We start from the raw sequence: 25,883 nt of genomic DNA, 5'->3' as shown, positions 1-25,883 counted from the left end.
TGGCTCTGTACATATTAACAAGCTGACACATCATTGCATTCCAGCGGTTCTGGAGGTGTGTTTAGCTTCTAAGGGTACAATGGGTAATTTGCATATATTCAGCAGTGGTGCCTGGGAGACATCTCGAGCTCACTCCAACCTGAATTATCGCAAATTCTTTCTGTTTTAGGAAAGCAAACTTTTGTATATATTAAAGTATCAGTTTACTAATAGTCTGCTTTCTTTTATTCAGATCACAGAGACCATAGATCCTGTTGAGGAGAAATGCCCTTTACAAAATGCATGCTGTTAGTTGGTGCTATTTAGACACACTCATGCAAAAATGCAGCAACAGAACACAACTGATAACCAGCATGTGTAAATAGTGTGTGTACTTGCCAAAGTAATGACAAAGATATGGATCATATGCTGATAAATATGTACACTTCATCTTTTGTTTAAAAAACTTGCTAAAAGCAATATTCTTTACTATGTCTAATGCCTTGTACACCTGCTAGATTACATTTGCCCAAGGTGGCAGATAAGGAGCACCTCTGCCTAGTGTGTGTGTGTGTGTGTGTGTGTGTGTGTGTGTGTGTGTGTGTGTGTGTGTGTGTGTGTGTGTGTGTGTGTGTGTGTGTGTGTGTGTGTGTGTGTGTGTGTGTGTGTGTGTGTGTTAGGGTGGGGGAGCTCACCTCTCGCTGTTGTTTGCAAACTGTTGGGGAGTGCAGATGCACTTTGTAGTAAGATTTGATTTGGGGATGTGACCAAGAAAGTCTGTTGCATAACTTATTTTTACTATTTTGTAGTGCAACTGGCATTTGGTAAATATCGTTCGTGTTTCATGTGTTTCCTTTGACAGATTGTGATGGGGGAAAGTGAATTAAACAAACCAGATGAAAACGACAATGAGCTTTTGGCAAATACCAGGCCATCTATATCTGTGTGTGTGTGTGTGTGTGTGTGTGTGTGTGTGTGTGTGTGTGTGTGTGTGTGTGTGTGTAGCGACCCCTGGTGAGTGATCCGCCTTGCTGAGAGCATTGCTCTACCCACTCACTCTGCCTGCTCTATGATGCTCCAAGTGCGCAGCTCCATTGACCCCCCACCATAGCAGCAAAACAAATTGCTAGCCTAAAATTTAAAAATATGTCAGTACAGCATTCGCCCCGCACTGTCACCTGGAGGGAGTGAGTCCTAATAACTGCCATGCCATTGCATGTGAGCCAATCTGCTTTTCAGATATAGCACAATCAGAAATTAGCTATGACATGCTTCCTGATACCCAGCCCACATTACTGTTCCCACTAGTGCGGTGTGATCCTTGCTGAATCCCTAATGTTCACCATGCTTTTCATAGAATGGTTATCAGTGACAAGTTTAACACACTTATTGCTTTCTTCAAACCATGTTTCAGAAACAAAAAATATTTCAGGCAATCCAAATGAAATACAAATAAACAAAAAAGTAAATGTTACAATGTGTTGTATTATGTTTGCCTGTTAGGGCCTTTCCACACCGTAAATTGCAATGGTGGTGCACTGCAACTACAATTGTCACTTGTTTTCCAGCGGCTTCACCACGCTTAGGGATGAGATTAAAGCCCAATCTACACGACACGATTCTTTGTACGATTCGATTACGATTCTGTTTACGATCCGATTAAATCTGACATGTCCGATTTGCCATTGTTTTGCAATGGCAAATCGAATTGAATCAAATCGAATCCCGATCGGACATATCGGATTTAATCGGATTGTAAATAGAATCGTAATCGAATCACACATAGAATCGTATCGTGTAGATTGGGCTTTAGATTCCTGACGTGTAAAAAAAAATGTGGGTGGGAAGTTTTTCAAATGGGACATTGCATAGCAAATCACATAGCACTGCACCTGCTTTACAATTTGCATGTGCTCCCATTCATTTAACCTAACCGCAAATGCAGAAAAAATGTACCAGGCATTACGTTTGCGATACAGTTAGAAACAGATTGCACTACCCAGTCTGTACACGGCACGTATCTATAATTATGCCAAGAAATTTGGGTGCAGGGTAAAGCGGATAATTGTCTCACCCTGCTCCTGCACAAGTCTCGGTGGCGTTAATTACTATTCCCCCTCCAGGTCACCATAGATATTAGGAAAAAGCGCAATTCGGCTGTCAGCTATTGCTAGCGGCCAAATTATGCCATTTTTATAATAATTTGTGGTCTGTCTTGAGCGCCTCTTTAGCCGTTATTCACATTACGGCCTGTGGTGGTGCAGGCTGCGCCAAAATCTCTGGCACTGTTTTTGCACGATTCCATACAAGGCACTACAATTACTAGGTTTATCATGGTGCCCTTGTGATCAGCAAAATGCATGCACTGCAAAAAAACAGATCACAGCACATGCAGTGTAAAAAGTGCCCTTACTGCTCCATAGCACAGATAAGTGGAGCTACAAGTTATACATGCGGTTATTGTTATTTGCAATACTCCTGTTGGGACTTGGTGTATAAATAATTGACAGCTTAAATCTGAAGGTTCATGAGATAACTACTCTTAGATGTGATAAGAAAGCTTAAGTATTAAATCCATGTGGGCATAACACTGAAAAGAATTTTATAAACACAAAAATCTCCAGTTTTAGCTATTGTCAGTGAGGGAAATGAGAAGCAACTGCCCAAAGGTCTATTTATTTTGGCTTAAACAAGCTGTATTTCCTTATTCTGAATGCTGGAGATGTAAGCATGGGTGTGCCGTTCATTTCCGTGCAAATCATGATTCCTATCACAACCAGATGGAGCAGTTATCAAAACATAAACACAAGGAAAGACGCTTCACAAAGACACAACTAAAAATATTACCATGAAACAATCCATCATGGTCTACATTGACATTTCAAATAAGAGATGCAATCTGAGTTCCCATCAATCCTCCACTGATCAATGCTTGCCACACTGTGTTGTGTCTCCAATGTTTCCACTGATTAGATGGAGGGTTGGGTACATCATGGAAAGCTTCTATATATGGGCCGCATTAGAAAAACAGCTTTACCCAACCAGGAGGAAATATAAAAGTGTATATTTAACCACTTCCCCACCGCAAGTTATTTCCACTAAAACCAGAGCCATTTTCACTTTCCACACTCCTCCCGTTCATTCGCCAATAACTTTATCGCCACTTATGACAATGAAATGATCTATGCATTATTTTTTTTCACCACAAATAAAGCTTTCCTGCGGTGGTACTTTTTTCTAAGAATTATTATATTTTAGCTGCATTTTAAAGGGAGTAATAGGTCTCTCCCCATCTAAAATGTCCTGCCATGAGGCCTGCGCAGAGTGTTGGCAGCAGAGCCCCCTCGCCTGTCACCGGCGCACTCCTTCCTGTGTCCTATCTCCATCCTGCTGGGGCACCTTCACCCCGTGACAGGTGAGTGTGTTCCACTGCCAACACCGCACTGGCCCTGACATGATGGTCATGTTTGCACTGGTGTTAGAAGACCGATGGATGCTGAAAAACAACAGGACCACTGAAAAAAAAAATCTCTTTCCTTAAGATAGTTAGGAAACGTCAAGTTTTTAAAAAAAAATGTGGCTTAGAAATCCATCATGAGCAGGGAACTAACTATCATCTATGAGAAATTACTCATTTCTGTCAGTATCACAAGAATTGAAAGATGGGGTTATCTGTTGGCACCTCCAAAAACTTACCATTTATATACACCAGTGCAGTCAACTATTGTGGTTCAACTGCACCATCAGAACAATAAGTATAATGTATTTTCTCACCTTTCAGACAGCTGGCGAATCTGAGGAATACCCATATACTTCTGGAAATGTTCTAAGACATTCACCACTCCTTGAAGTAGATTAGCAACTTCACCATATTGCCTTTTTCTTGTCATTGCTCTGCAAAAACACAGTTTTATTCCGAAAAGTTAATAATGCTGCTACTAAACCATCTCTGTTAATAAACAAAACAATGGTGGGACTAGGCTTACATGGAAGCCATCTTTACTTGATTTGAGAGCCTTGTAATACAACTACAATGGTCACTTATGTGAACAGGTTTACCTCCAGTGACCTGAGATTACTATACAGAAAATCAGTCAAGTAATGGTAATGCTGCATCAGTAACAAGCTAAACACATAGGCTATAATAAAAAAAGCTTTACTTGACTTCTAGTTTTTCGTGAACAGTATGCTTGATGCCAGATATGTCCTTTCTTAAAGCCGTGAATATAAAGTTTACAGGACCCAATAAGATAAGTACTGCAAGTATGCCATTTCTTCTGGTGCAGTAAGTAAAATTACTCACAGATATAAACATTTCCAGCTTTACAAGTAAGCACTGTGCATGATGTAAAGGATTCATACTTACAAGTCATAGCGAGTTCAGTGCTACTATGGTTATGATGAGTATTCACACACTCCTTCACCAGCTGCTAACACTGTTGATAAATGTTTTATCTGTGGACACCTTGAAATACCAAAGTGTGTAAGATGATCAGGCCTGAAGACAAGGCAGCCTCAGAAGTTTTTCTAAGTATGCATCCTTCGATGGACAATCCAAGCATACATGTTCATGGCTTTGCAGGAGCAGGGAAATATCTCTGTCTCTACTTATCTTGCAGGAATCCAAAGTTATTGCCCCCTGTGTCAACTCTTCCCTGCGCCCATATATGACCCCCCTCCCCCCAAAAAGAAAAGAAAAATCACTCTGACTGCTTATTTTCTCAGGACTGAACAGCTTTCTCTGCACATCAAGGAAATACATTGAAATGTTATCTTACTTTGCACATTTTTAATCATGTCCAAAACCAAAATAAAAAGGACAAGGGAGTGTGAAAAGGAAACACAACAATGGGGGTTAAATCTGTTTAATTAATCCTTATGTCCTACTGTGCATATTGCAGATTGCTATCCCAGATAACCAGTACTCACTTGAAAAATAAAACTGAAATCCATTTTCTAAAAATTATACCTGTACTTCAGATTGAATAATAGTACTCACAATCCTACACAGCTGACCTGTGCCATAGATTAAAACATTATAAATTTAAGTATTAGACAGGGACCTCTTTAAAAGGAAGTAGTAATCAGAGTACAAACAAATCACCACTTTAAGATCCCCATATTTAGGTAAAGGGACAATTTGAAGAGGCAAATGGCAGTTTACAAAGAATAAGAAAAAGGTAGAAGCCTGCACTGACTTTAGTTGGGGTTAATTTTGGTTGTGGATTATCATAGTACAAGTACATGTTTAACCACTTCAGCCTACAGCTTCGAAAATCTTATGCATCCGAGCAATGTTCACCTCCCATTCATTCGCTAATAACTTTATCACTACTTATCAAAATTAATTGATCTATATCTCGTTTTTTCCGCCACTAATTAGGCTTTCTTTAGGTAGTACATTTTGCTAAGAGCCACTTTACTGTAAATACATTTTAACAGGAAGATTAAGATAGAAATGGAAAAAAATCATTATTTCTCAGTTTTTGGCCATTATAGTTTAAAATTAATACATGCTACAGTAATTAAAACCCATGCATTTTATGTGCCCATTTCTCCCGCTTATTACACCATTTAAATTACTTCCCTATCACAATTTATGGCGCCGATATTTTATTTAGAAATAAAGGTGCATTTTTTCAATTTGCGTCCATCACTATTTACAAGCTTATAATTTTAAAAAATTTAATAAGATACTCTCTTGACATGTATATTTAAAAAGTTCAGACCCTTAGGTAACTATTTATGTAGTTTTTTTTTTTTTTAATTGTAATTTTTTTTATTTTATTTTTTTAATACAAAAATGTATTTGGGTAATTTTAGTTTGGGAGGTAAATAGCCAATTTTAGATGTAATATAATGTATTTTTTATTCAATACAGGTATGTGGGTGCAGTTTACTATTTGGCCACAAGATGGCCACATTCAAAAAATTCCTGGATGCGAACAATGTCGCATCTAGGAACTAAAATTAAGAGAAGAAGTTTCCTGGGGCAGAAATACCACGCTCTCTGATGAGAAAGCGTCGGTATTTATGCCGGGGACTTAGATCGGTGAATGGGAATTATATTCCCATTCACTGATCGGGGGGGCAGCGGGAGCGCACGCCCGATCGCGCGCACCACACGGCTGCAGCACCACTGCCTATCTGGATGGATATATGCGTCCAGATATGGCGAAGTGGTTAAAAACAACAGTAATGTAAAAAAAAAAAAAACTTGTTCTCAACATCATTCCACTAAAGCCAATAGCATTTTTTTACTTTCACAGTGATAAATATTTGCTGATCTATAAGGTGACAGTCATGCTGATCATCATTTTATAAATCATCACCCACAAAAGTAAAAATCTCAGGAAACAAGCTACCATTATAAAAATAGTGATCATTTAAGATGACCATTATTTATAAACGAGCTAATCTCCAGAAAAGTGACATTTACCGTATTCTACTGAAATAACAGCACTTTCCAGTTTACTTCGACTATTATGGAGATTTTCATTTTGAGCAATTGTACTTCATGTTTGTTCCCAGTGTGCTGCAGCAGTACCGCAGTGGACAACATTGCAACGGGAACGCAACAAACATCCGTGGCAGGAGTCCTTTTGTCCATTGTGGTAAAAAGCAGAGCAGCAGCCCCAGTGTGAAACAAGCCTTACATTCAATCAGCCAGCACAGAAGAAAATGAAAACGTACATTTATAACTCAGAGAGATGGCATTTGTTGTTTGGCCACAAATGACTGACAATGTCAGGATAGATTACAGACTTACTCCAGTGAGTCTACTCCTCCAGCCAACATGTGTAGATGGTTTAGCGTTGTAATTGAAGTGGTCAGATGGCGCTTGGCATGGTCCAACTGCTTAATATCCCGCGTGATTTCTTTCACCTTGAAAGAGTCATATAAACCAGCTTAGTGATGGAATGTTTGATGAAGGGGATTTGAAAATCAAGTTGCCTTGTAACATGGCTCAGCAATCACCAATTATGGCACACAATATAAAAGGTGCAGCGGCTCTGGGGTAAAATATGCGCTCCTTAGAAGATATGACGTACAAAATGCATTGCATACTACACCTAAACCTTATATAAATAACTTAATCTACCAGGCCTGCCATACTGCCAGATTATTAAACATGTACCAGGAAATACAGTAATTGAAATCCCTTCTCCTTCCTTGAAGCTCTGTCATTTTTGCTGGTCATTCCTTTGGGCTTTGGCTTTACAGACTTTATTAGAAAATATATAGTTTTCTAAGCTTCTTTAAGACTTTAGACAAGCAGTGCGTGTCCGGTTATAGTCGCTCTACATCACATGATGAGTGTTTACATACACTGACGCAGAGTGACTGACATGGAGCAGAGAGTCACCAGCCAAGTCATAAAAGGCAGCACAACTAAAAAGTTGCAAAGTGGGTGGAAGTCACTTAGGAAGTAGAAGGGCTCTATTACTCCATAAAGGGGCATTACTAAGTACTGACCACTACACAAAAGTAAATACGTGTTCAAATCATTAGAAGTAAAATAAACCTGTAAAAACATTTTACATGCTGCTGTCTTATAATTCCTCCATACTTCCTGTTTTATTTCTCAGCTCTTATGCAGCTTTTTTATATGTTTTGTGGAGTGAGACTTATGGTAAACCTGTGTTCAACTGTTTAGTAGATTCGGGCTTAAAGGGAACCTGAAGTGAGAAGGATATGGAAGCTGACATGTTTATTTGCTTTTAAATAATGCACATTGCCTGGCTGTCCTTCTGTCCTCTGCTTCTAATACTATTCTACTCACCAGAAAGATCAGCAGGACTGCCAGGAAAAGTGTTATGGTCTAAAGAAATAAATATGGCAGCTTCCATAGGTCTCTCACCTTTTAACAAGCCACTAGATCAGTACCCACATTACTAGAGTTAGTGGCAGCAGTTTGTTAACTTAAGCAGTTCAAAAAGTGAGAAAGGGGTGAGCAGTTTGCTAACTGAAGCAGCTCAGAGAGGGAGGAAGGGGTGAGCAGTTGGTAAACTGGAGCAGCTCAGAGAGGGAGGGGTAAACAGTTAATTAACTGGAGCAGCTCAAAGAGGTAGGAAGGGGTAAGCAGTTGGTTAACTGGGGCAGTTCAGAGAGGGAGGAAGGAGTCAGCAGTTAGTTAACTGGAGCAGTTCAGAGAGGGAGGAAGGGGAAAGCAGTTGGTTAACTGGAGCAGCTTGGTTCAGTTTAAACTAAACATGTTACCATAAACAGATGGTAACATGTTTAGTTTAAACCCAGGTTGTAACTTCTGCACAGCCCCTCTGTCCCTCCTTCCATAAACTGTTCCCATTGGCCACCTGTCCAGATCACTAGTCATATGATATTGGTATCAATATTGATGGGTATGGGTCTCCATTTAGCTTAGTATACCGCTGCTTGAGAGAAAGATAAAGCTGTAACCAAGGGTCTTGTGTCTAGGAAGGATTAGCATGTGATGCCCATACAAACCAGTCATATTTCTTGTACCTGCAAATTAGCCATGTAAAAATAAAAGTTATAGGCCACACAAACATTTTTGGGGGAACCAAGCATTACACTAACAACACACAGAGTAAGGAAAATTTGAACTCCTAAGGTTAAAGTGACTTAAAATTTCCCTTATTGATGTGAACCCCTCTTTAAAAACTCCACATATAAAAAAGTACATGAACATCCCCATACGGTGACCATTCCTGTTGGTGGATATTGCAAACTTTAGGCATTGCTCGGGAACTTCCTGGCTTTGTGTGCAGTTACATTCTTCATAATTCTCCATTCTCCCACAATATGATACTCAGAGCCTGATTAATCAATTGCTAAACCCAAGCACAGTAACATGGAGGAACACGGGCAGGGATTTATGCCAATATTGTACTGAAACTCAGAGGTTTCACAATGTGCATTAAAAGAAACCAGCTGTTGCATCAGGTGCCAGTGGACTCTAATTGGGTAAAGTTCTGTCACAGCTGACACCTTATGCTGGAAGCTGCATAGTGCCACTACTTAAATCCATTTTAAAGGTGTAGAGCAGTACACCTAGAAAAAAAGCATCCTTTTCCCTTGTAGGCAATAGTGTGATGCTAGTTTAATTACCATTTGCTCAGATTTCTCAGCTTTGTCTTTGATGTCTTTGATCTTGCCAAAGAGTTGCTGTATGGCTTTCTGCGCCTCTTCCAAAGCCTGAGAGAATGAAAAAACAAGAGAGACTAGCAATTCATCAAGTGCAATGCAAAAATGACAGTATTTATTATTTAACATGCAAATTCTGAGCAATCCATAGACTCTCTCCAGACTACACTTAAATTGTGTTACTCATATAAATGTAAATAGACACCCTGTGTATATAAAATTTCACATAAACAACCTACATATACATTAATGTTTCATCCTAAACACTTTAATCTACAATGTATAATAATAAACAATTTAAACAGCAGTACAATGTTTCTTGCCAAGTAACTTGCACGATTCCCTTAAATAGCATCTATGTAAATAAGAGCAATTTTGGCGTTGCATGTTCAAACAAACACAATAATCCTTCAAAGGAGGATGACCGCTGTGTATTTCAGTTAGGACGCTTCAGGTCTTTTAAGAGACACTTTAAGTCTCTTAAAGGGCCCTTTTCCACCAGCGCGTTTGCGCTGGCTGAATCGCAAAAACGCAAACCGCTAGCGATTTTACAATCGCTACGGTTTGCTTTTTAACATAGGAATCGCGGTAGGTCATTTCCACTACCGCGATTCATTTTTGTCAGGAACGCGAACGCGCGGCGGAGCGATATTTGCCGCGATTTTGCTATGCAGTGCATAGCATAGCAAAATCGCGGCGGCGAACGTCGGGGAATCGCCGGTAATTGCGATTCAGCAATCGCTAGCGTTCAGCGTGAACGCTAGCGATTGCAAGTGGAAAAGGGCCCAAAAAGCCTCTTTTTATGACAAATTCCTGATTAACATCACAGCCCTACCTAAACCGCCGCATCCCCGCCACTGTACACTATCTTAATCCCTTCCCCCCCCAAACTCGCCCTCCCTCTCCCCTGCAAAATCCACGACTTTCTTGGTTGTGGATTTTGCTGCTGTTGGAGGCAGAGCTATGAGCCGCAGCTCTGCCTCCGTTCTTGTGTAGCAATGGCGGATCTCCGCCTCTCCCCCGCCCCTTTCAGTGAAGGAAGACAGAGGGGTGGGGGAAAGGCGGCGATCCGGGCTGATAGACGCGCTGAGAGGCAGAGCTGCGGCTCATAGCTCTGCCTCTCATGGAAGCGCTGCCCGGATTGCCCCCCAGGGAGTTTGGGGGGGGGGGGGGAATTTAGATAGTGTACAGCAGCGGGAATGCGGCGGTCTAGGTAGGGCTAATATGTTAATCAGGATTTTGTTATAAAATGAGGATTTTTTTTTAGAGACTTCAGAGTCTCTTTGATGCTCACTAAACATACATTTTAACACTTTGTATTGAAATTACATCGGCATAATATTTGCAATGAATTATAATCATGTTTGCTGTAGCACTACCAAAAATAAATAAATAAATAAAAAATAAAAAATCACATTAAGGCAATCCCGTATTATGAAAGCTCTCATAATTGATTTCTAATCTCAATATTTCTTTGCAAATGCTACTTCCCTACTTGTATCTGGCATCAATTAAAAAAAAAAAGTAATTGATTAGAGCAAGCTCTCAAACACAAAGTGAAACCGAGGCGAACCTAAGGTAAAAAAAAACCCACATACTTACCTTACCCTCTGGAAGATCCAGGCCACGCTACTCTTCATGCACGACCACAGTTGTTGCCTGTTGCTGTGCCTGTGCAGTAGCAAGGAGCCCCTTGTGCTTAAGCAGCTATGGCTTACTGCTCAGGATTGTACATGAAGAGGAGCGTGACCTGGATCTTCCATCTGACAAGTGCTGGTTGGAGGGTCTGCGAGCTGTAACGGGGGACTGGAGGACAGCATGGGAAGTATCCACAGGCTTCCCTCTGCTTAGGTAAGTATCATTTTTTGACCTAAGCATTGCCTTGGGTACACTTTAAGTGGACTCGATGCAAAGCTACCTATTGTATGTTTATGCTGGATAATCATACCTCCGTGCGTCATTTGTACCGCTCCTCAGTCCCTGTAATTACCCCTTGAAAAATTTGACTTTTGGCTAATGTCAAAGTTTTAGACACAAAAAGGCAGGCTTGCTGTGATATTTCCCCTTACTATCCCTCCATTCCCTCCTCTTTCCTGTCCCATTCACTCCCCTTAAGAGTAGGAAACGGGAAAGTGAGAGAATGGAAAACAGCAGCAAGCCTGCCTCGGGTCAGGTATCCTTTGAAAAGAGACTCAGAGATGAAAACATAAGAATCCATACTTACCCGGGGCTTCCTCCAGCCCCATAAACATGTGCGAGTCCCTCACCGTACACCCGCGGTCTGCCGTTCAGCCCCAGTAACTGGCTCAGTCGGGTCCAGTGTGGGTCTTATACGCATGAGCGGAGCTACTGCGCGTGCGCAGTAGACCCAGATTGACGTGACTGAGCAAGTTACCGGGGCTGATCGCAGCTGAACGGCAGAGCGCAGGAGGACAGCGAGGGATTACCCCATTTTAGAAAGGAGACACCCCAAGGTATTCCGTTAGTAGTACGGTGAGTTCATAGAAGATTTTATTTTTTGTCACAAGTTAGCGGAAAATGACACTTTGTGAAAAAAACCAATAAAAATCAATTTCCGCTAACTTGTGACAAAAAATAAAATCTTCTATGAACTCACCGTACTACTAACAGAATACCTTGGGGTGTCTTCTTTCTAAAATTGAGTCATTTGTGGGGTTCCTATACTGTCCTGGCGTTTTAGGGGCCCTAAACCGTGAGGAGTAGTCTTGAAACGAAATTTCTCAAAATGACCTGTGAAATCCTAAAGGTACTCATTGGACTTTGGGCCCCTTAGCACAGTTAGGGTGCAAAAAAGTGCCACACATGTGGTATCGCCGTACTCGGGAGAAGTAGTACAATGTGTTTTGGGGTGTATTTTTACACATACCCATGCTGGGTGGGAGAAATAACTCTGTAAATGGACAATTGTGTGTAAAAAAAAATCAAAAGATTGTCATTTACAGAGGTATTTCTCCCACCCAGCATGGGTATGTGTAAAAATACACCCCAAAACACATTATACTACTTCTCCCGAGTACGGCGATACCACATGTGTGGCACTTTTTTGCACCCTAACTGCGCTAAGGGGCCCAAAGTCCAATGAGTACCTTTAGGATTTCACAGGTCATTTTTGTTTCAAGACTACTCCTCACGGTTTAGGGCCCCTAAAATGCCAGGGCAGTATAGGAACCCCACTAATGACCCCATTTTAGAAAGAAGACACCCCAAGGTATTCCGTTAGGGGTATGGTGAGTTCATAGAAGTTTTTATTTTTTTGTCACAAGTTAGCGGAAATTGATTTTAATTGTTTTTTTTTCACAAAGTGTCATTTTCCGCTAACTTGTGACAAAAAATAAAATCTTCTATAAACTCACCATACTCCTAACGGAATACCTTTGGGTGTCTTCTTTCTAGAATGGGGTCATTTGTGGGGTTCCTATACTGCCCTGGCATTTTAGGGGCCCTAAACCGTGAGGAGTAGTCTTGAAACCAACAATGTCGCAAATTGACCTGTGAAATCCTAAAGGTAATCATTGGACTTTGGGCCCCTTAGCGTACTTAGGGTGCAAAAAAGTGTCACACATGTGGTATCGCCGTACTCAGGAGAAGTAGTATAATGTGTTTTGGGGTGTATTTTTACACATACCCATGCTGGGTGGGAGAAATATCTCTGTAAATGACAATTGTTTGATTTTTTTTACACACAATTGTCCATTTACAGAGAGATTTCTCCCACCCAGCATGGGTATGTGTAAAAATACATCCCAAAACACATTATACTACTTCTCCTGAGTACGGCGATACCACATGTGTGACACTTTTTTGCAGCCTAGGTGCGCTAAGGGGCCCAACGTCCTAATCACAGGTCATTTTGAGGCATTTGTTTTCTAGACTACTCCTCACGGTTTAGGGCCCCTAAAATGCCAGGGCAGTATAGGAACCCCACAAGTGACCCCATTTTAGAAAGAAGACACCCCAAGGTATTCCGTTAGGAGTATGGTGAGTTTATAGAAGATTTTATTTTTTGTCACAAGTTAGTGAAAAATTACACTTTGTGAAAAAAAAAAAATCAATTTCCGCTAACTTTTGACAAAAAATAAAATCTTCTATGAACTCGTCATACACCTAAAAGAATACATTGGGGTGTCTTTTTTTCTAAAATGGGGTCAGTTTGTGGGGTTCCTATACCGCCCTGGCATTTTACGGGCCCAAAACCGTGAGTAGTCTGGAAACCAAATGTCTCAAAATGACTGTTCATGGGTATAAGCATCTGAAAATTTTGATGACAGGTGGTCTATGAGGGGGCGAATTTTGTGGAACCGGACATAAGCAGGGTGGCCTTTTAGATGACAGGTTGTATTGGGCCTGATCTGATGGATAGGAGTGCTAGGGGGTGACAGGAGGTGATTGATGGGTGTCTCAGGGGGTGGTTAGAGGGGAAAATAGATGCAATCAATGCACTGGGGAGGTGATCGGAAGGGGGTCTGAGGGGGATCTGAGGGTTTGGCCAAGTGATCAGGAGCCCACACGGGGCAAATTAGGGCCTGATCTGATGGGTAGGTGTGCTAGGGGGTGACAGGAGGTGATTGATGGGTGTCTCAAGGTGTGATTAGAGGGGGGAATAGATGCAAGCAATGCACTGGCGAGGTGATCAGGGCTGGGGCATGAGGGCATTCTGAGGGTGTGGGCGGGTGATTGAGTGCCCTAGGGGCAGATAGGTGTCTAATCTGATAGGTAGCAGTGACAGGGGGTGATTGATCGGTAATTAGTGGGTGTTTAGGGTAGAGAACAGATATAAACACTGCACTTGGGAGGTGATTTGACGTCGGATCTGCGGGCGAACTATTGGTGTGGGTGGGTGATCAGATTGCCCACAAGGGGCAGGTTAGGGGCTGATTGATGAGTGGCAGTGACAGGGGGTGATTGATGGGTGGCAGTGACAGGGGGTGATTGATGGGTGATCAGTGGTTTATTACAGGGAAGGACAGATGTAAATAATGCCCTGGCGAATTGATAAGGGGGGGTCTGAGGGCAATCTGAGCGTGTAGGCAGGTGATTGTGTGCCGGCAAGGGGCAGATTAGGATCTAATCTGATGGGTAACAGTGACAGGTGGTGATAGGGGGTGATTGATGGGTAATTAGTGGGTGTTTAGAGGAGACAATAGATGTAAACGCTGCGCTTGGGTGGTGATCTGATGTCGGATGTGCGGGCGATCTATTGGTGTGGGTGGGTGATCAGATTGCCCGCAAGGGGCAGGTTAGCGGCTGATTGATGGGTGGCAGTAACAGGGGGTGATTGATGGGTGGCAGTGACAGGGGGTGATTGATGGGTGATTGACAGGTGATTGACAGGTGATCAGTGGGTTATTACAGGGAAGCACAGATATAAATATTGCACTGGCGAATTGATAAGGGGGGGTCTGAGGGCAATCTGAGCGTGTAGGCGGGTGATTGGGTGCCCGCAAGGGGCAGATTAGGGTCTGATCTGATGGGTAACAGTGACAGGTGGTGATAGGGGGTGATTGATGGGTAATTAGTGGGTGTTTAGAGGAGAGAATAGATGTAAACACTGCGCTTGGGTGGTGATCTGATGTCGGATCTGTGGGCGATCTATTGGTGTGGGTGGGTGATCAGATTGCCCGCAAGGGGCAGGTTAGGGGCTGATTGATGGGTGGCAGTGACAGGGGGTGATTGATGGGTGGCAGTGACAGGGGGTGATTGACGGGTGATTGACAGGTGATCAGTGGGTTATTACAGGGAAGGACAGATGTAAATAATGCCCTGGCAAATTGATAAGGGGGGGTCTGAGGGCAATCTGAGCGTGTAGGCGGGTGATTGGGTGCCCGCAAGGGGCAGATTAGGGTCTGATCTGATGGGTAACAGTGACAGGTGGTGATAGGGGGTGATTGATGGGTGATTGATGGGTAATTAGTGGGTGTTTAGAGGAGAGAATAGATGTAAACACTGCGCTTGGGTGGTTATCTGATGTCGGATCTGCGGGCGATCTATCGGTGTGGGTGGGTGATCAGATTGCCCGCAAGGGGCAGGTTAGAGGCTGATTGATGGGTGGCAGTGACAGGGGGTGATTGATGGGTGATTGACAGGTGATCAGGGGGGATAGATATATACAGTACACAGGGGGTGGGGGGTCTGGGGAGAATCTGAGGGGTGGGGTGGTGATCAGGAGGGGGCAGTGGGCAGGGGGGGGGGGGAGATAAAAAAAAAATAGCGTTGACAGATAGTGACAGGGAGTGATTGATGGGTGATTAGGGGGGTGATTGGGTGCAAACAGGGGTCTGGGGGGTGGGCAGGGGGGGGGTCTGAGGGGTGCTGTGGGTGATCTGGGGCAGGGGGGGGGTGAAATCAGTGTGCTTGGGTGCAGACTAGGGTGGCTGCAGCCTGCCCTGGTGGTCCCTCGGACACTGGGACCACCAGGGCAGGAGGCAGCCTGTATAATACACTTTGTAAACATTACAAAGTGTATTATACACTTTGTATGCGGCGATCGCGGGGTTAACATCCCGCCGGCGCTTCCGTATAGCCGGCGGGATGTTGCGGCGGGCGAGCGGTGACAGGCGCCGGCGGAGGATCGCGTCACGGATGACGCGATCGCTCCGCCCATGCCCCTACAAGGACCGCCACCTTTGGGCATGAGCTGGTCCTTGCGGGATCCACTTCCCGGCCGCCTCTGTGCGTTAGGCGGTCGGGAAGTGGTTAAGGACCGGCCACTTTTTTTCCCATTCAGACCACTGCAGCTTTCACGGTTTATTGCTCGCTCATACAACCTACCACCTAAATGAATTTTGGCTCCTTTTCTTGGCACTAATAAAGCTTTCTTTTGGTGCTATTTGATTGCTCCTGCGATTTTTACTTTTTATTATATTCATCAAAAAAGACATGAATTTTGGCAAAAAAATGATTTTTTTAACTTTCTGTGCTGACATTTTTCAAATAAAGTAACATTTCTGTATACATGCAGCGCGAAAAATGTGGACAAACATGTTTTTGATAAAAAAAAAACCCATTCAGTGTATATTTATTGGTTTGGGTAAAAGTTATAGCGTTTACAAACTATGGTGCAAAAAGTGAATTTTCCCATTTTCAAGCATCTATGACTTTTCTGACCCCCTGTAATGTTTCATGAGGGGCTAGAATTCCAGGATAGTATAAATACCCCCCAAATGACCCCATTTTGGAAAGTAGACATCCTAAAGTATTCACTGAGAGGCATAGTGAGTTCATAGAAGATATTATTTTTTGTCACAAGTAAGCGGAAAATGACACTTTGTGAAAAAAAAAAAAAAAAAAGTTTCCATTTCTTCTAACTTGCGACAAAAAAAAATGAAATCTGCCACGGACTCACCATGCCCCTCTCTGAATACCTTGAAGGGTCTACTTTCCAAAATGGGGTCATTTGTGGGGTGTGTTTACTGTCCTGACATTTTGGGGGGTGCTAAATTGTAAGCACCCCTGTAAAGCCTAAAGGTGCTCATTGGACTTTGGACCCCTTAGCGCAGTTAGGCTGCAAAAAAGTGCCACACATGTGGTATTGCCGTACTCAGGAGAAGTAGTATAATGTGTTTTGGGGCGTATTTTTACACATACCCATGCTGGGTGGGAGAAATATCTCTGTAAATGACAATTTGTTAATTTTTTTTACACACAATTGTCCATTTACAGAGATCTTTCTCCCACTCAGCATGGGTATGTGTAAAAATACACCCCAAAACACATTATACTACTTCTCCTGAGTACGGCGATACCACATGTGTGGCACTTTTTTGCACTCTAACTGCGCTAAAGGGCCCAAAGTCCAATGAGTACCAGTATAGGAACCCCACAAATGACCCCATTCTAGAAAGAAGACACCCAAACGTATTCCGTTAGGAGTATGGTGAGTTCATAGAAGATTTTATTTTTTGTCACAAGTTAGCGGAAAATGACACTTTGTGAAAAAACACAATTAAAATCAATTTCCGCTAACTTGTGACAAAAAAAAAAAATCTTCTATGAACTCGCCATACTACTAACGGAATACCTTGGGGTGTCTTCTTTCTAAAATGGGGTCATTTGTGGGGTTCCTATACTGCCCTGGCATTTTAGGGGCCCTAAACCGTGAGGAGTAGTCTTGAAACAAAATTTCTCAAAATGACCTGTGAAATCCTAAAGGTACTCATTGGACTTTGGGCCCTTTAGCGCAGTTAGGGTGCAAAAAAGTGCCACACATGTGGTATCACCGTACTTGGGAGAAGTAGTACAATGTGTTTTGGGGTGTATTTTTACACATACCCATGCTGGGTGGGAGAAACACCTCTGTAAATGACAATCTTTTGATTTTTTTTTACACACAATTGTCCATTTACAGCGGTATTTCTCCCACCCAGCATGGGTATGTGTAAAAATACACCCCAAAACACATTGTACTACTTCTCCCGAGTACGGTGATACCACGTGTGGCACTTTTTTGCACCCTAACTGCGCTAAAGGGCCCAAAGTCCAATGAGTACCTTCAGGATTTCACAGGTCATTTTTGTTTCAAGACTACTCCTCACGGTTTAGGGCCCCTAAAATGCCAGGGCAGTATAGGAACCCCACTAATGACCCCATTTTAGAAAGAAGACACCCCAAGGTATTCCGTTAGGAGTATGGTGAGTTCATAGAAGTTTTTATTTTTTTGTCACAAGTTAGCGGAAATTGATTTTAATTGTTTTTTTTTCACAAAGTGTCATTTTCCGCTAACTTGTGACAAAAAATAAAATCTTCTATGAACTCACCATACTCCTAACGGAATACGTTTGGGTGTCTTCTTTCTAGAATGGGGTCATTTGTGGGGTTCCTATACTGCCCTGGCATTTTAGGGGCCCTAAACCGTGAGGAGTAGTCTTGAAACAAAATGGACCTGTGAAATCCTAAAGGTACTCATTGGACTTTGGGCCCCTTAGCGCAGTTAGGCTGCAAAAAAGTGCCAATCATGTGGTATCGCCGTACTCGGGAGATGTAGTATAATGTGTTTTGGGGTGTATTTTTACACATACCCATGCTGGGTGGGAGAAATACCTCTGTAAATGACAATTGTTTGATTTTTTTTACACACAATTGTCCATTTACAGAGAGATTTCTCCCACCCAGCATGGGTATGTGTAAAAATACACCCCAAAACACATTATACTACTTCTCCTGAGTACGGCGATACCACGTGTGACACTTTTTTGCAGCCTAGGTGCGCTAAGGGGCCCAACGTCCTAATCACAGGTCATTTTGAGGCATTTGTTTTCTAGACTACTCCTCACGGTTTAGGGCGCCTAAAATGCCAGGGCAGTATAGGAACCCCACAAGTGACCCCATTTTCGAAAGAAGACACCCCAAGGTATTCCGTTAGGTGTATGGCGAGTTCATAGAAGATTTTATTTTTTGTCACAAGTTAGTGAAAAAAGACACTTTGTGAAAAAAAAACAAAAATCAATTTCCGCTAACTTTTGACAAAAAATAAAATCTTCTATGAACTCGTCATACACCTAACAGAATACATTGGGGTGTCTTTTTTCTAAAATGGGGTCCGTTTCTGGGGTTCCTATACCGCCCTGGCATTTTACGGGCCCAAAACCGTGAGTAGTCTGGAAACCAAATGTCTCAAAATGACTGTTCAGGGGTATAAGCATCTGCAAATTTTGATGACAGGTGGTCTATGAGGGGGCGAATTTTGTGGAACCGGTCATATGCAGGGTGGCCTTTTAGATGACAGGTTGTATTGGGCCTGATCTGATGGATAGGAGTGCTAGGGGGGTGACAGGAGGTGATTGATGGGTGTCTCAGGGGGTGGTTAGAGGGGAAAATAGATGCAATCAATGCACTGGGGAGGTGATCGGAAGGGGGTCTGAGGGGGATCCGAGGGTTTGGCCGAGTGATCAGGAGCCCACACGGGGCAAATTAGGGCCTGATCTGATGGGTAGGTGTGCTAGGGGGTGACAGGAGGTGATTGATGGGTGTCTCAAGGTGTGATTAGAGGGGGGAATAGATGCAAGCAATGCACTGGCGAGGTGATCAGGGCTGGGGCCTGAGGGCATTCTGAGGGTGTGGGCGGGTGATTGAGTGCCCTAGGGGCAGATAGGGGTCTAATCTGATAGGTAGCAGTGACAGGGGGTGATTGATGGGTAATTAGTGGGTGTTTAGGGTAGAGAACAGATATAAACACTGCCCTTGGGAGGTGATCTGACGTCGGATCAGCGGGCGAACTATTGGTGTGTGTGGGTGATCAGATTGCCCGCAAGGGGCAGGTTAGGGGCTGATTGATGGGTGGCAGTGACAGGGGGTGATTGATGGGTGGCAGTGACAGGGAGTGATTGATGGGTGATTGACAGGTGATCAGTGGGTTATTACAGGGAAGGACAGATGTAAATACTGCCCTGGCGAATTGATAAGGGGGGGGGGGGGGGGTCTGAGGGCAATCTGAGCGTGTAGGTGGGTGATTGGGTGCCCGCAAGGGGCAGATTAGGGTCTGATCTGATGGGTAACAGTGACAGGTGGTGATAGGGGGTGATTGATGGGTAATTAGTGGGTGTTTAGAGGAGAGAATAGATGTAAACACTGCGTTTGGGTGGTGATCTGATGTCGGATCTGCGGGCGATCTATTGGTGTGGGTGGGTGATCAGATTGCCCGCAAGGGGCAGGTTAGGGGCTGATTGATGGGTGGCAGTGACGGGGTGATTGATGGGTGATTGACAGGTGATTGACAGGTGATCAGGGGGGATAGATGCATACAGTACACAGGGGGGGGGTCTGGGGAGAATCTGAGGGGTGGGGGGTGATCAGGAGGGGGCAGCGGGCAGGGGGGGGGAGATAAAAAAAAATAGCGTTGACAGATAGTGACAGGGAGTGATTGATGGGTGATTAGGGGGGTGATTGGGTGCAAACAGGGGTCTGGGGGGTGGGCAGGGGGGGGGGTCTGAGGGGTGCTCTGGGCGATCTGGGGCAGGGGGGGGGGAGAAATCAGTGTGCTTGGGTGCAGACTAGGGTGGCTGCAGCCTGCCCTGGTGGTCCCTCGGACACTGGGACCACCAGGGCAGGAGGCAGCCTGTATAATACACTTTGTAAACATTACAAAGTGTATTATACACTTTGTATGCGGCGATCGCGGGGTTAACATCCCGCCGGCGCTTCCGTATAGCCGGCGGGATGTTGCGGCAGGCGAGCGGTGACAGGCGCCGGCGGAGGATCGCGTCACGGATGACGCGATCGCTCCGCCCATGCCCTTAGAAGGACCGCCACCTCTGTGGGTGAGCCGGTCCTTCAGGGCTCCACTTCCCGGCCGCCTCTGTGCGTTAGGCGGTCGGGAAGTGGTTAAGTCAAAACATTTCCATACTTGTCCCACATATAATATTCACAAAGTATTGTATTAATTAGATGAGCACGACAGTCAGGCAGCTAGAAATGTTAGTAGTTCTCAGCGAAGCCAACCAAGCATTTTTTTTCAATACAAGATTTTCTCTATAAAACCACAGAGGGAACTGCTACAATGCCAGATTTCTGGAAAGGCTACATAGGCCCGGACCTCAGGCGGCTGCAAGGAGAGGCTGGACATGGAAGGAGGAGGATGCAAATTGAAAATAGAGGCTGCAATTGAGGAGCAACACATGTAAAGGCAGGGCTGTGGAGTCGGTACAAAAATCACCTCCTCTGTTTATGAAACCACCGACTCGGACTCCAGGTACCCAAAATTGCTCTGACTTCTTAGGGTAACCCGATTTATCCTTGTTTTAGGCCCGGATGAGAGAAATCCACCAGACAGTGACTCAAATGCGAATATCAAGAATTTATTTGTGACCTAACAATGGTCAACTGGTAACTTCCTCAACTAGTAATAACTCTCAACACAATTATAAACTCTTTTCACAATACGTCAGAAAATCTTCTTCTCTTCACAGCCTTACTTATATACACAATTGAGCTAGAACAGATCTATCTTCTCTTACAATCATCAACCACTACGGAATACAATACTTGTTATTACAGTACCATGGGCTGTTATATAGGGGCTTGGCAAAGGACAGGTCTACTGAGCAACTTCAGTTCTATACAGTCTCAGTCCCTTGATACCAGGTCCAAGCTATATTGCTCAGCAAAACCTTCAAGTGGTGTTAGAGTCTCTCTTTAATATGGTACTGACACAGCTCTCACTTTTCTTTAGTTGGTTTAACCACCCTGGCGTTCTATTGAGATCGCCAGGGCGGCTGCGGGAGGGTTTTTTTTTAATTAAAAAAAAACTATTTCATGCAGCCAACTGAAAGTTGGCTGCATGAAAGCCCACTAGAGGGCGCTCCGGAGGCGTTCTTCCGATCGCCTCCGGCAAGCATAAGTAACAAGGAAGGCTGCAATGAGCAGCCTTCCTTGTTTGGCTTTCCTCATCGCCATGGCGACGAGCGGAGTGACGTCATGGACGTCAGCCGACGTCCTGACGTCAGCCGCCTCCGATCCAGCCCTTAGCGCTGGCCGGAACTATTTGTTCCGGCTGCGCAGGGCTCGGGCGGCTGGGGGGACCCTCTTTCGATCAGGCAGCACACGCGGCTGGCAAAGTGCCGGCTGCGTGTGTTGCTTTTTATTTGAACAAAATCGGCCCAGCAGGGCCTGAGCGGCACCCTCTGGCGGTAATGGACGAGCTGAGCTCGTCCATACCGCTAAGGTGGTTAAGGCACCGGAATAATTTCCACTCTTTTGGCTCAGAGGATTTCTCAAGCTCTCTTTCTATGTACTGTGGCCCCAATATAATAAAATAACCAAATAAAAGCAATAATGAAATAAATTGATAAGGAATAAAATACATAAAAAGAAACAAAAGAAACAAAGAAAACAAATGTACCCAGGAACAGCACCAATATCTCCCTCTGCAGTAAGATCACTTTCTCTATGCTGTTTAGATCAAACTCCAACTTGTGCAATAGCAACACTTAAATCACCAACTCTGTTTGACTTTTCTCTATCAGATGCGGTTTTCCTTTGCACCGTAGTTTCTTTAGTGTCACAGCATGCAGGATGACTCAAACACAGATCTTCTCCTTTTCTGCTGACAGGTGAACAGATCTTGTTTGTTTAAAGTGAACCTAAAGCCAGTTAAAAAAAATGAGATTAACTCACCTGGGGCTTCCCTCAGCCCCCTGCAGCCAATCGGTGCCCTCGCAGCTCCGCTCTGATGCCTCTGGACCCGCCGGCGGCGACTTCCGGTTTCGCCATCACCGGCCGACAGGCATGGGAACGCGAGTGATTGTTCGCGTTCCCAGCCTGTATATCGCCCTCCTATGCTGCTATTGCGACCTCCTGGCCGCAATAGCAGCATAGGGGGCGATATACAGGCTGGGAACGCGAACAATCACTCGCGTTCCCATGCCTGTCGGCCAGTGACGGCCAAACTGGAAGTGTTCGCCGGCGGGTCCAGAAGCATCGGACCAGAGCTGCGAGAGCACCGATCGGCTGCAGGGGGCTGAAGGAAGCCCCAGGTGAGTTCATCTAATTTTTTTTTAACTGGCTTTAGGTTCACTTTAACCTCCTTGGCAGTTATCCCAAGCTAGGGTTGGGGGGGGGGGGAAACCGCAGCTAAGAGCGGTAATCCCGACCTCTGTTCGGGGTAGCCGCCGGAGGCTGTATGCAGAGCAATGCGTGTAGCGGGAGCGTTTTTACATACCTCCCGGGAATCCCGACGGCGGCTGGCTTTCTTCTTCCTCTCCTCTGGGGCTCTGCTTCCTGCTGGTGAAATCGCCGGCTGTCGTCATGACGACAGACGGCAATTTCACTTTAGAGGTGCAGCTCCACCCGGAGGGTGGAGGTCTAACTGCAGCGCTGGAGCCAGGGAGCTGAGAGGTTACTGTAACTGCTGCAGATCTCCCTGGCAGCATGATTTTTTCCAGGTTTTAGGGTCTGAAAGGGTGCAAAAAAATTGCAGCACTTTTTAGATCCTAAAATCTGGAAAGAATCATAACGCCAAGGGGGTTAACTGACAGGTTTTCTTTATCTCAAAATCACTCTCTCCTGCACAAATCTTGCACTTAGGTAGAACAGATATCACTTTAAGATTCGCTTCTATATTTTGCGGTTATATATTCTAGTGACTGCTGCAGGCTGACCGGCAAAATGTCTCTGAATCACAATCACCACTTGCGGCTGAGCTAGATATCAAATTTGGGGACTTGACAGAGGCCTTTCACTCTCTAGGCGACAAAGTTCTCTCATACTTGCTGTAACTTGGGCACAGTCGGTTTCTTTAGGCAATACAAGACTCAATTGCAGAAATGAACTGTTTTCACCACAAGGTTAATGTTTCTTTAAGGTTATATCAAGCAGGCAGATCCTGATCTCACCACGTTCATCGAGGATAAATTCAGTATACTGTGGTTAACTATCATCTTTTTCTCAGATAACCCACGCTGAATTAAGGCTCTTTTCACCTAACTGCAGGCTACTACTCTGATCACAGTCTGTGCCAAAGTTGCAATAATTATACTCATCTGTCTCAACTGCGTCTCTCTCTCTCTCTGTGCACTGTCTTGGATCTGGCCTGATGTCTCCATAATACTTTTCAGTGGCCACCTGGTTTCTGTCCCCTCTGGCTGTGCTCTCCTCCTTGCTTCGTCCGAATAGCTGCCGCCGGGCCCCCGCTCTGCCAAATGGGTGGCTGCTACGGCTGCTCCAGTCTGGGCCTCTGCTCCCCTCGTACACCGCCGCCTGACTGACTGAAACGCTGTGAGGAGAACTGGTTTAAACCAGTTTACTTAGCCTGCGTCTTGCGCCACTGTGACCTCTGGGCCATGGAATGGGCAGGTGCTGCTGCACAAGGAAGAGTAGCCACAAGAAAGTTGACCTAGGGACCATAAAAGTATAAATCTGATATTTGGTCTGCATAAATTCTTTGTACTCAGGCTATTTGATTTACTTGGCAGACTGGAACCCAGTTGGCAAAATACAAAAAAGCCTAAACGGAACCAATGTTTTCTGATTGTTCCTCAATACCAGACTTTACCAGTAGATGGCTCTAACCTAAAAATCTGTTGCTGCAAGCCTTTATAGTGAGAACATTTGCAAATGGGTACAATTCGTCTGCAACATTGAAAGATACTGAATACTCAGGTTTTCTATTACTTCTAAACATTTTCTTACAAATACTGAATAATAGGCAAACGCGTTTCTTTTTTTCTGATCATAAAATACCAGAAGCTAAGCTCTGAGACTAATGCAACAGGTATGTCACAACACAGCATCAACTTTACAATGATATACCGTAAGTGTAATATCCAGTATAACCGGGGGGGGACCTTAAACTAAATATATACAGCTGATTTGGAGGAAAGCCTTCCGCCCAGTCCACGGCAATAATCAATACTACACATCTCTGTAGCACATAACTCCAAGAGCTGCCTAGACCTGTTTCATTAACTTGCCGGCACATGTAATTCAGAAAATGATTCAGTAATAAGACTAGTCAGCTTTTTTCCCACAAAGCAGATAGTGATTTGCACAGGATTATTTTGGCAGATACTGGCGAAAATGTCAGCACAGGAGCATATTAAATTACCCATTTGTTTTCTATAGATTTTTTGGAGTGCTTGCCAGTTGAATTATGCAGACTGTACAGCTAAGCCATCTATAAAGACTGCAGGGATCAGTGGACCCACTTTGAGACATCTGTTTTGTCCTTTTGTACTTGGCAGGGCAAAAATGTCTATATGCATAGCTGAGGCTAATGCAATAAATCATAATACTGCATATAGCAGTCCACACTCCTGCCTCTATCCCTCATGACAGTGGTCTTTTACACAAAGCCATATATCATAATTTTCCAGCACAAGCATTTACATTACTACTTCAACTACCCATATAAGGGGAAAACACAATGCTATAACAGACACTTCCTTTAGTACAATTGAGGCCAGTTTTGCAATGGATGTTTGTGATGTGATTCTCGCACTGAAAAATGAAGCTTCATATGACCCTGCACCATAGTGCGGCAACAGGGTCATATGAATAGGCCTGCTCCCTGGTTAGTGGCGTACTCCCCGCTGGGTAGGAAGTATGTCACAGGATTCCTGTCAGTCGCCATAAGTGCGCTGCGCTCCAGTCGTACTCACTGCCTGTGTCACCCATTGACTTGCATAATTGAATAATCTGTGCGGTAAGCATGGGTCATGCGATAACGCGCTGTAGATTTGGGTACTTCCATCGGGGCTTAAAGGAAAGAAAAGCATTCTTTACTTAGGGTCAGAGTTCTAACTCTTCAAGGACTGCACTATTTAAGCTCACTGTAATAATAAGATTATGGTTAGAAATGCACATTGTAATGCACTAAGTATGTATTTCAGATGCTCACAATCTTCATCAGTGTCTTACAGTGTCCGTATTCATACAGAGTATAGAGTTGTGCCATGGGCCATCCCTAATTTCTACAATACATTTACCAGCAGAGATTACAGACCCAATACACCCAGCTAAACTGACCATCCTTTGGCCTCTGCATTGGAGCAGAGGTTGGACTGTAGTCTAGTCATACACTTTCATGCAAGTGAGTGGGTGTGTGGGGGTGGCTATGCCCCTTGCTTGGCCACCTAACTAAAAGCCAGCCTCAGATGGTCAGGGACAGAATTATTACTAGCAAATGTATATGGACCTGTGATAGCTTTAAGGCTACATAGAAATTGTCCTTTCCCTTAGTGGGCAGTGTATTATATGTGATACAAGTTCAGCTCGAAGACCAATACAACAGAAATGCTCTGTTCCGTTTTGCCAAACATGCAGTTTTC

General features: G+C 44.1%; 1 protein-coding gene across 1 annotated transcript in view; it reads right to left on the bottom strand.

The window, feature by feature from the left end:
• The window catches only part of VPS53 (VPS53 subunit of GARP complex), a 176,960-nt gene that overhangs the window by 111,205 nt on the left and 39,872 nt on the right, over nucleotides 1-25,883 (bottom strand). The window contains exons 5-7 of the mRNA XM_068268614.1: nucleotides 9,070-9,156; nucleotides 6,749-6,864; nucleotides 3,754-3,873 (exon numbers count right to left, since the gene is read on the bottom strand). Coding sequence (XP_068124715.1) covers nucleotides 3,754-3,873; nucleotides 6,749-6,864; nucleotides 9,070-9,156 — 323 coding nt within the window. The remainder of the gene's footprint in view (nucleotides 1-3,753; nucleotides 3,874-6,748; nucleotides 6,865-9,069; nucleotides 9,157-25,883) is intronic.

This window comes from Hyperolius riggenbachi, chromosome 2 (assembly GCF_040937935.1).
Source record: "Hyperolius riggenbachi isolate aHypRig1 chromosome 2, aHypRig1.pri, whole genome shotgun sequence".
NCBI lineage: Eukaryota > Metazoa > Chordata > Amphibia > Anura > Hyperoliidae > Hyperolius > Hyperolius riggenbachi.
Note: the sequence above shows the minus strand (reverse complement) of the source record. Positions and strands in the feature narration are given on the sequence as shown.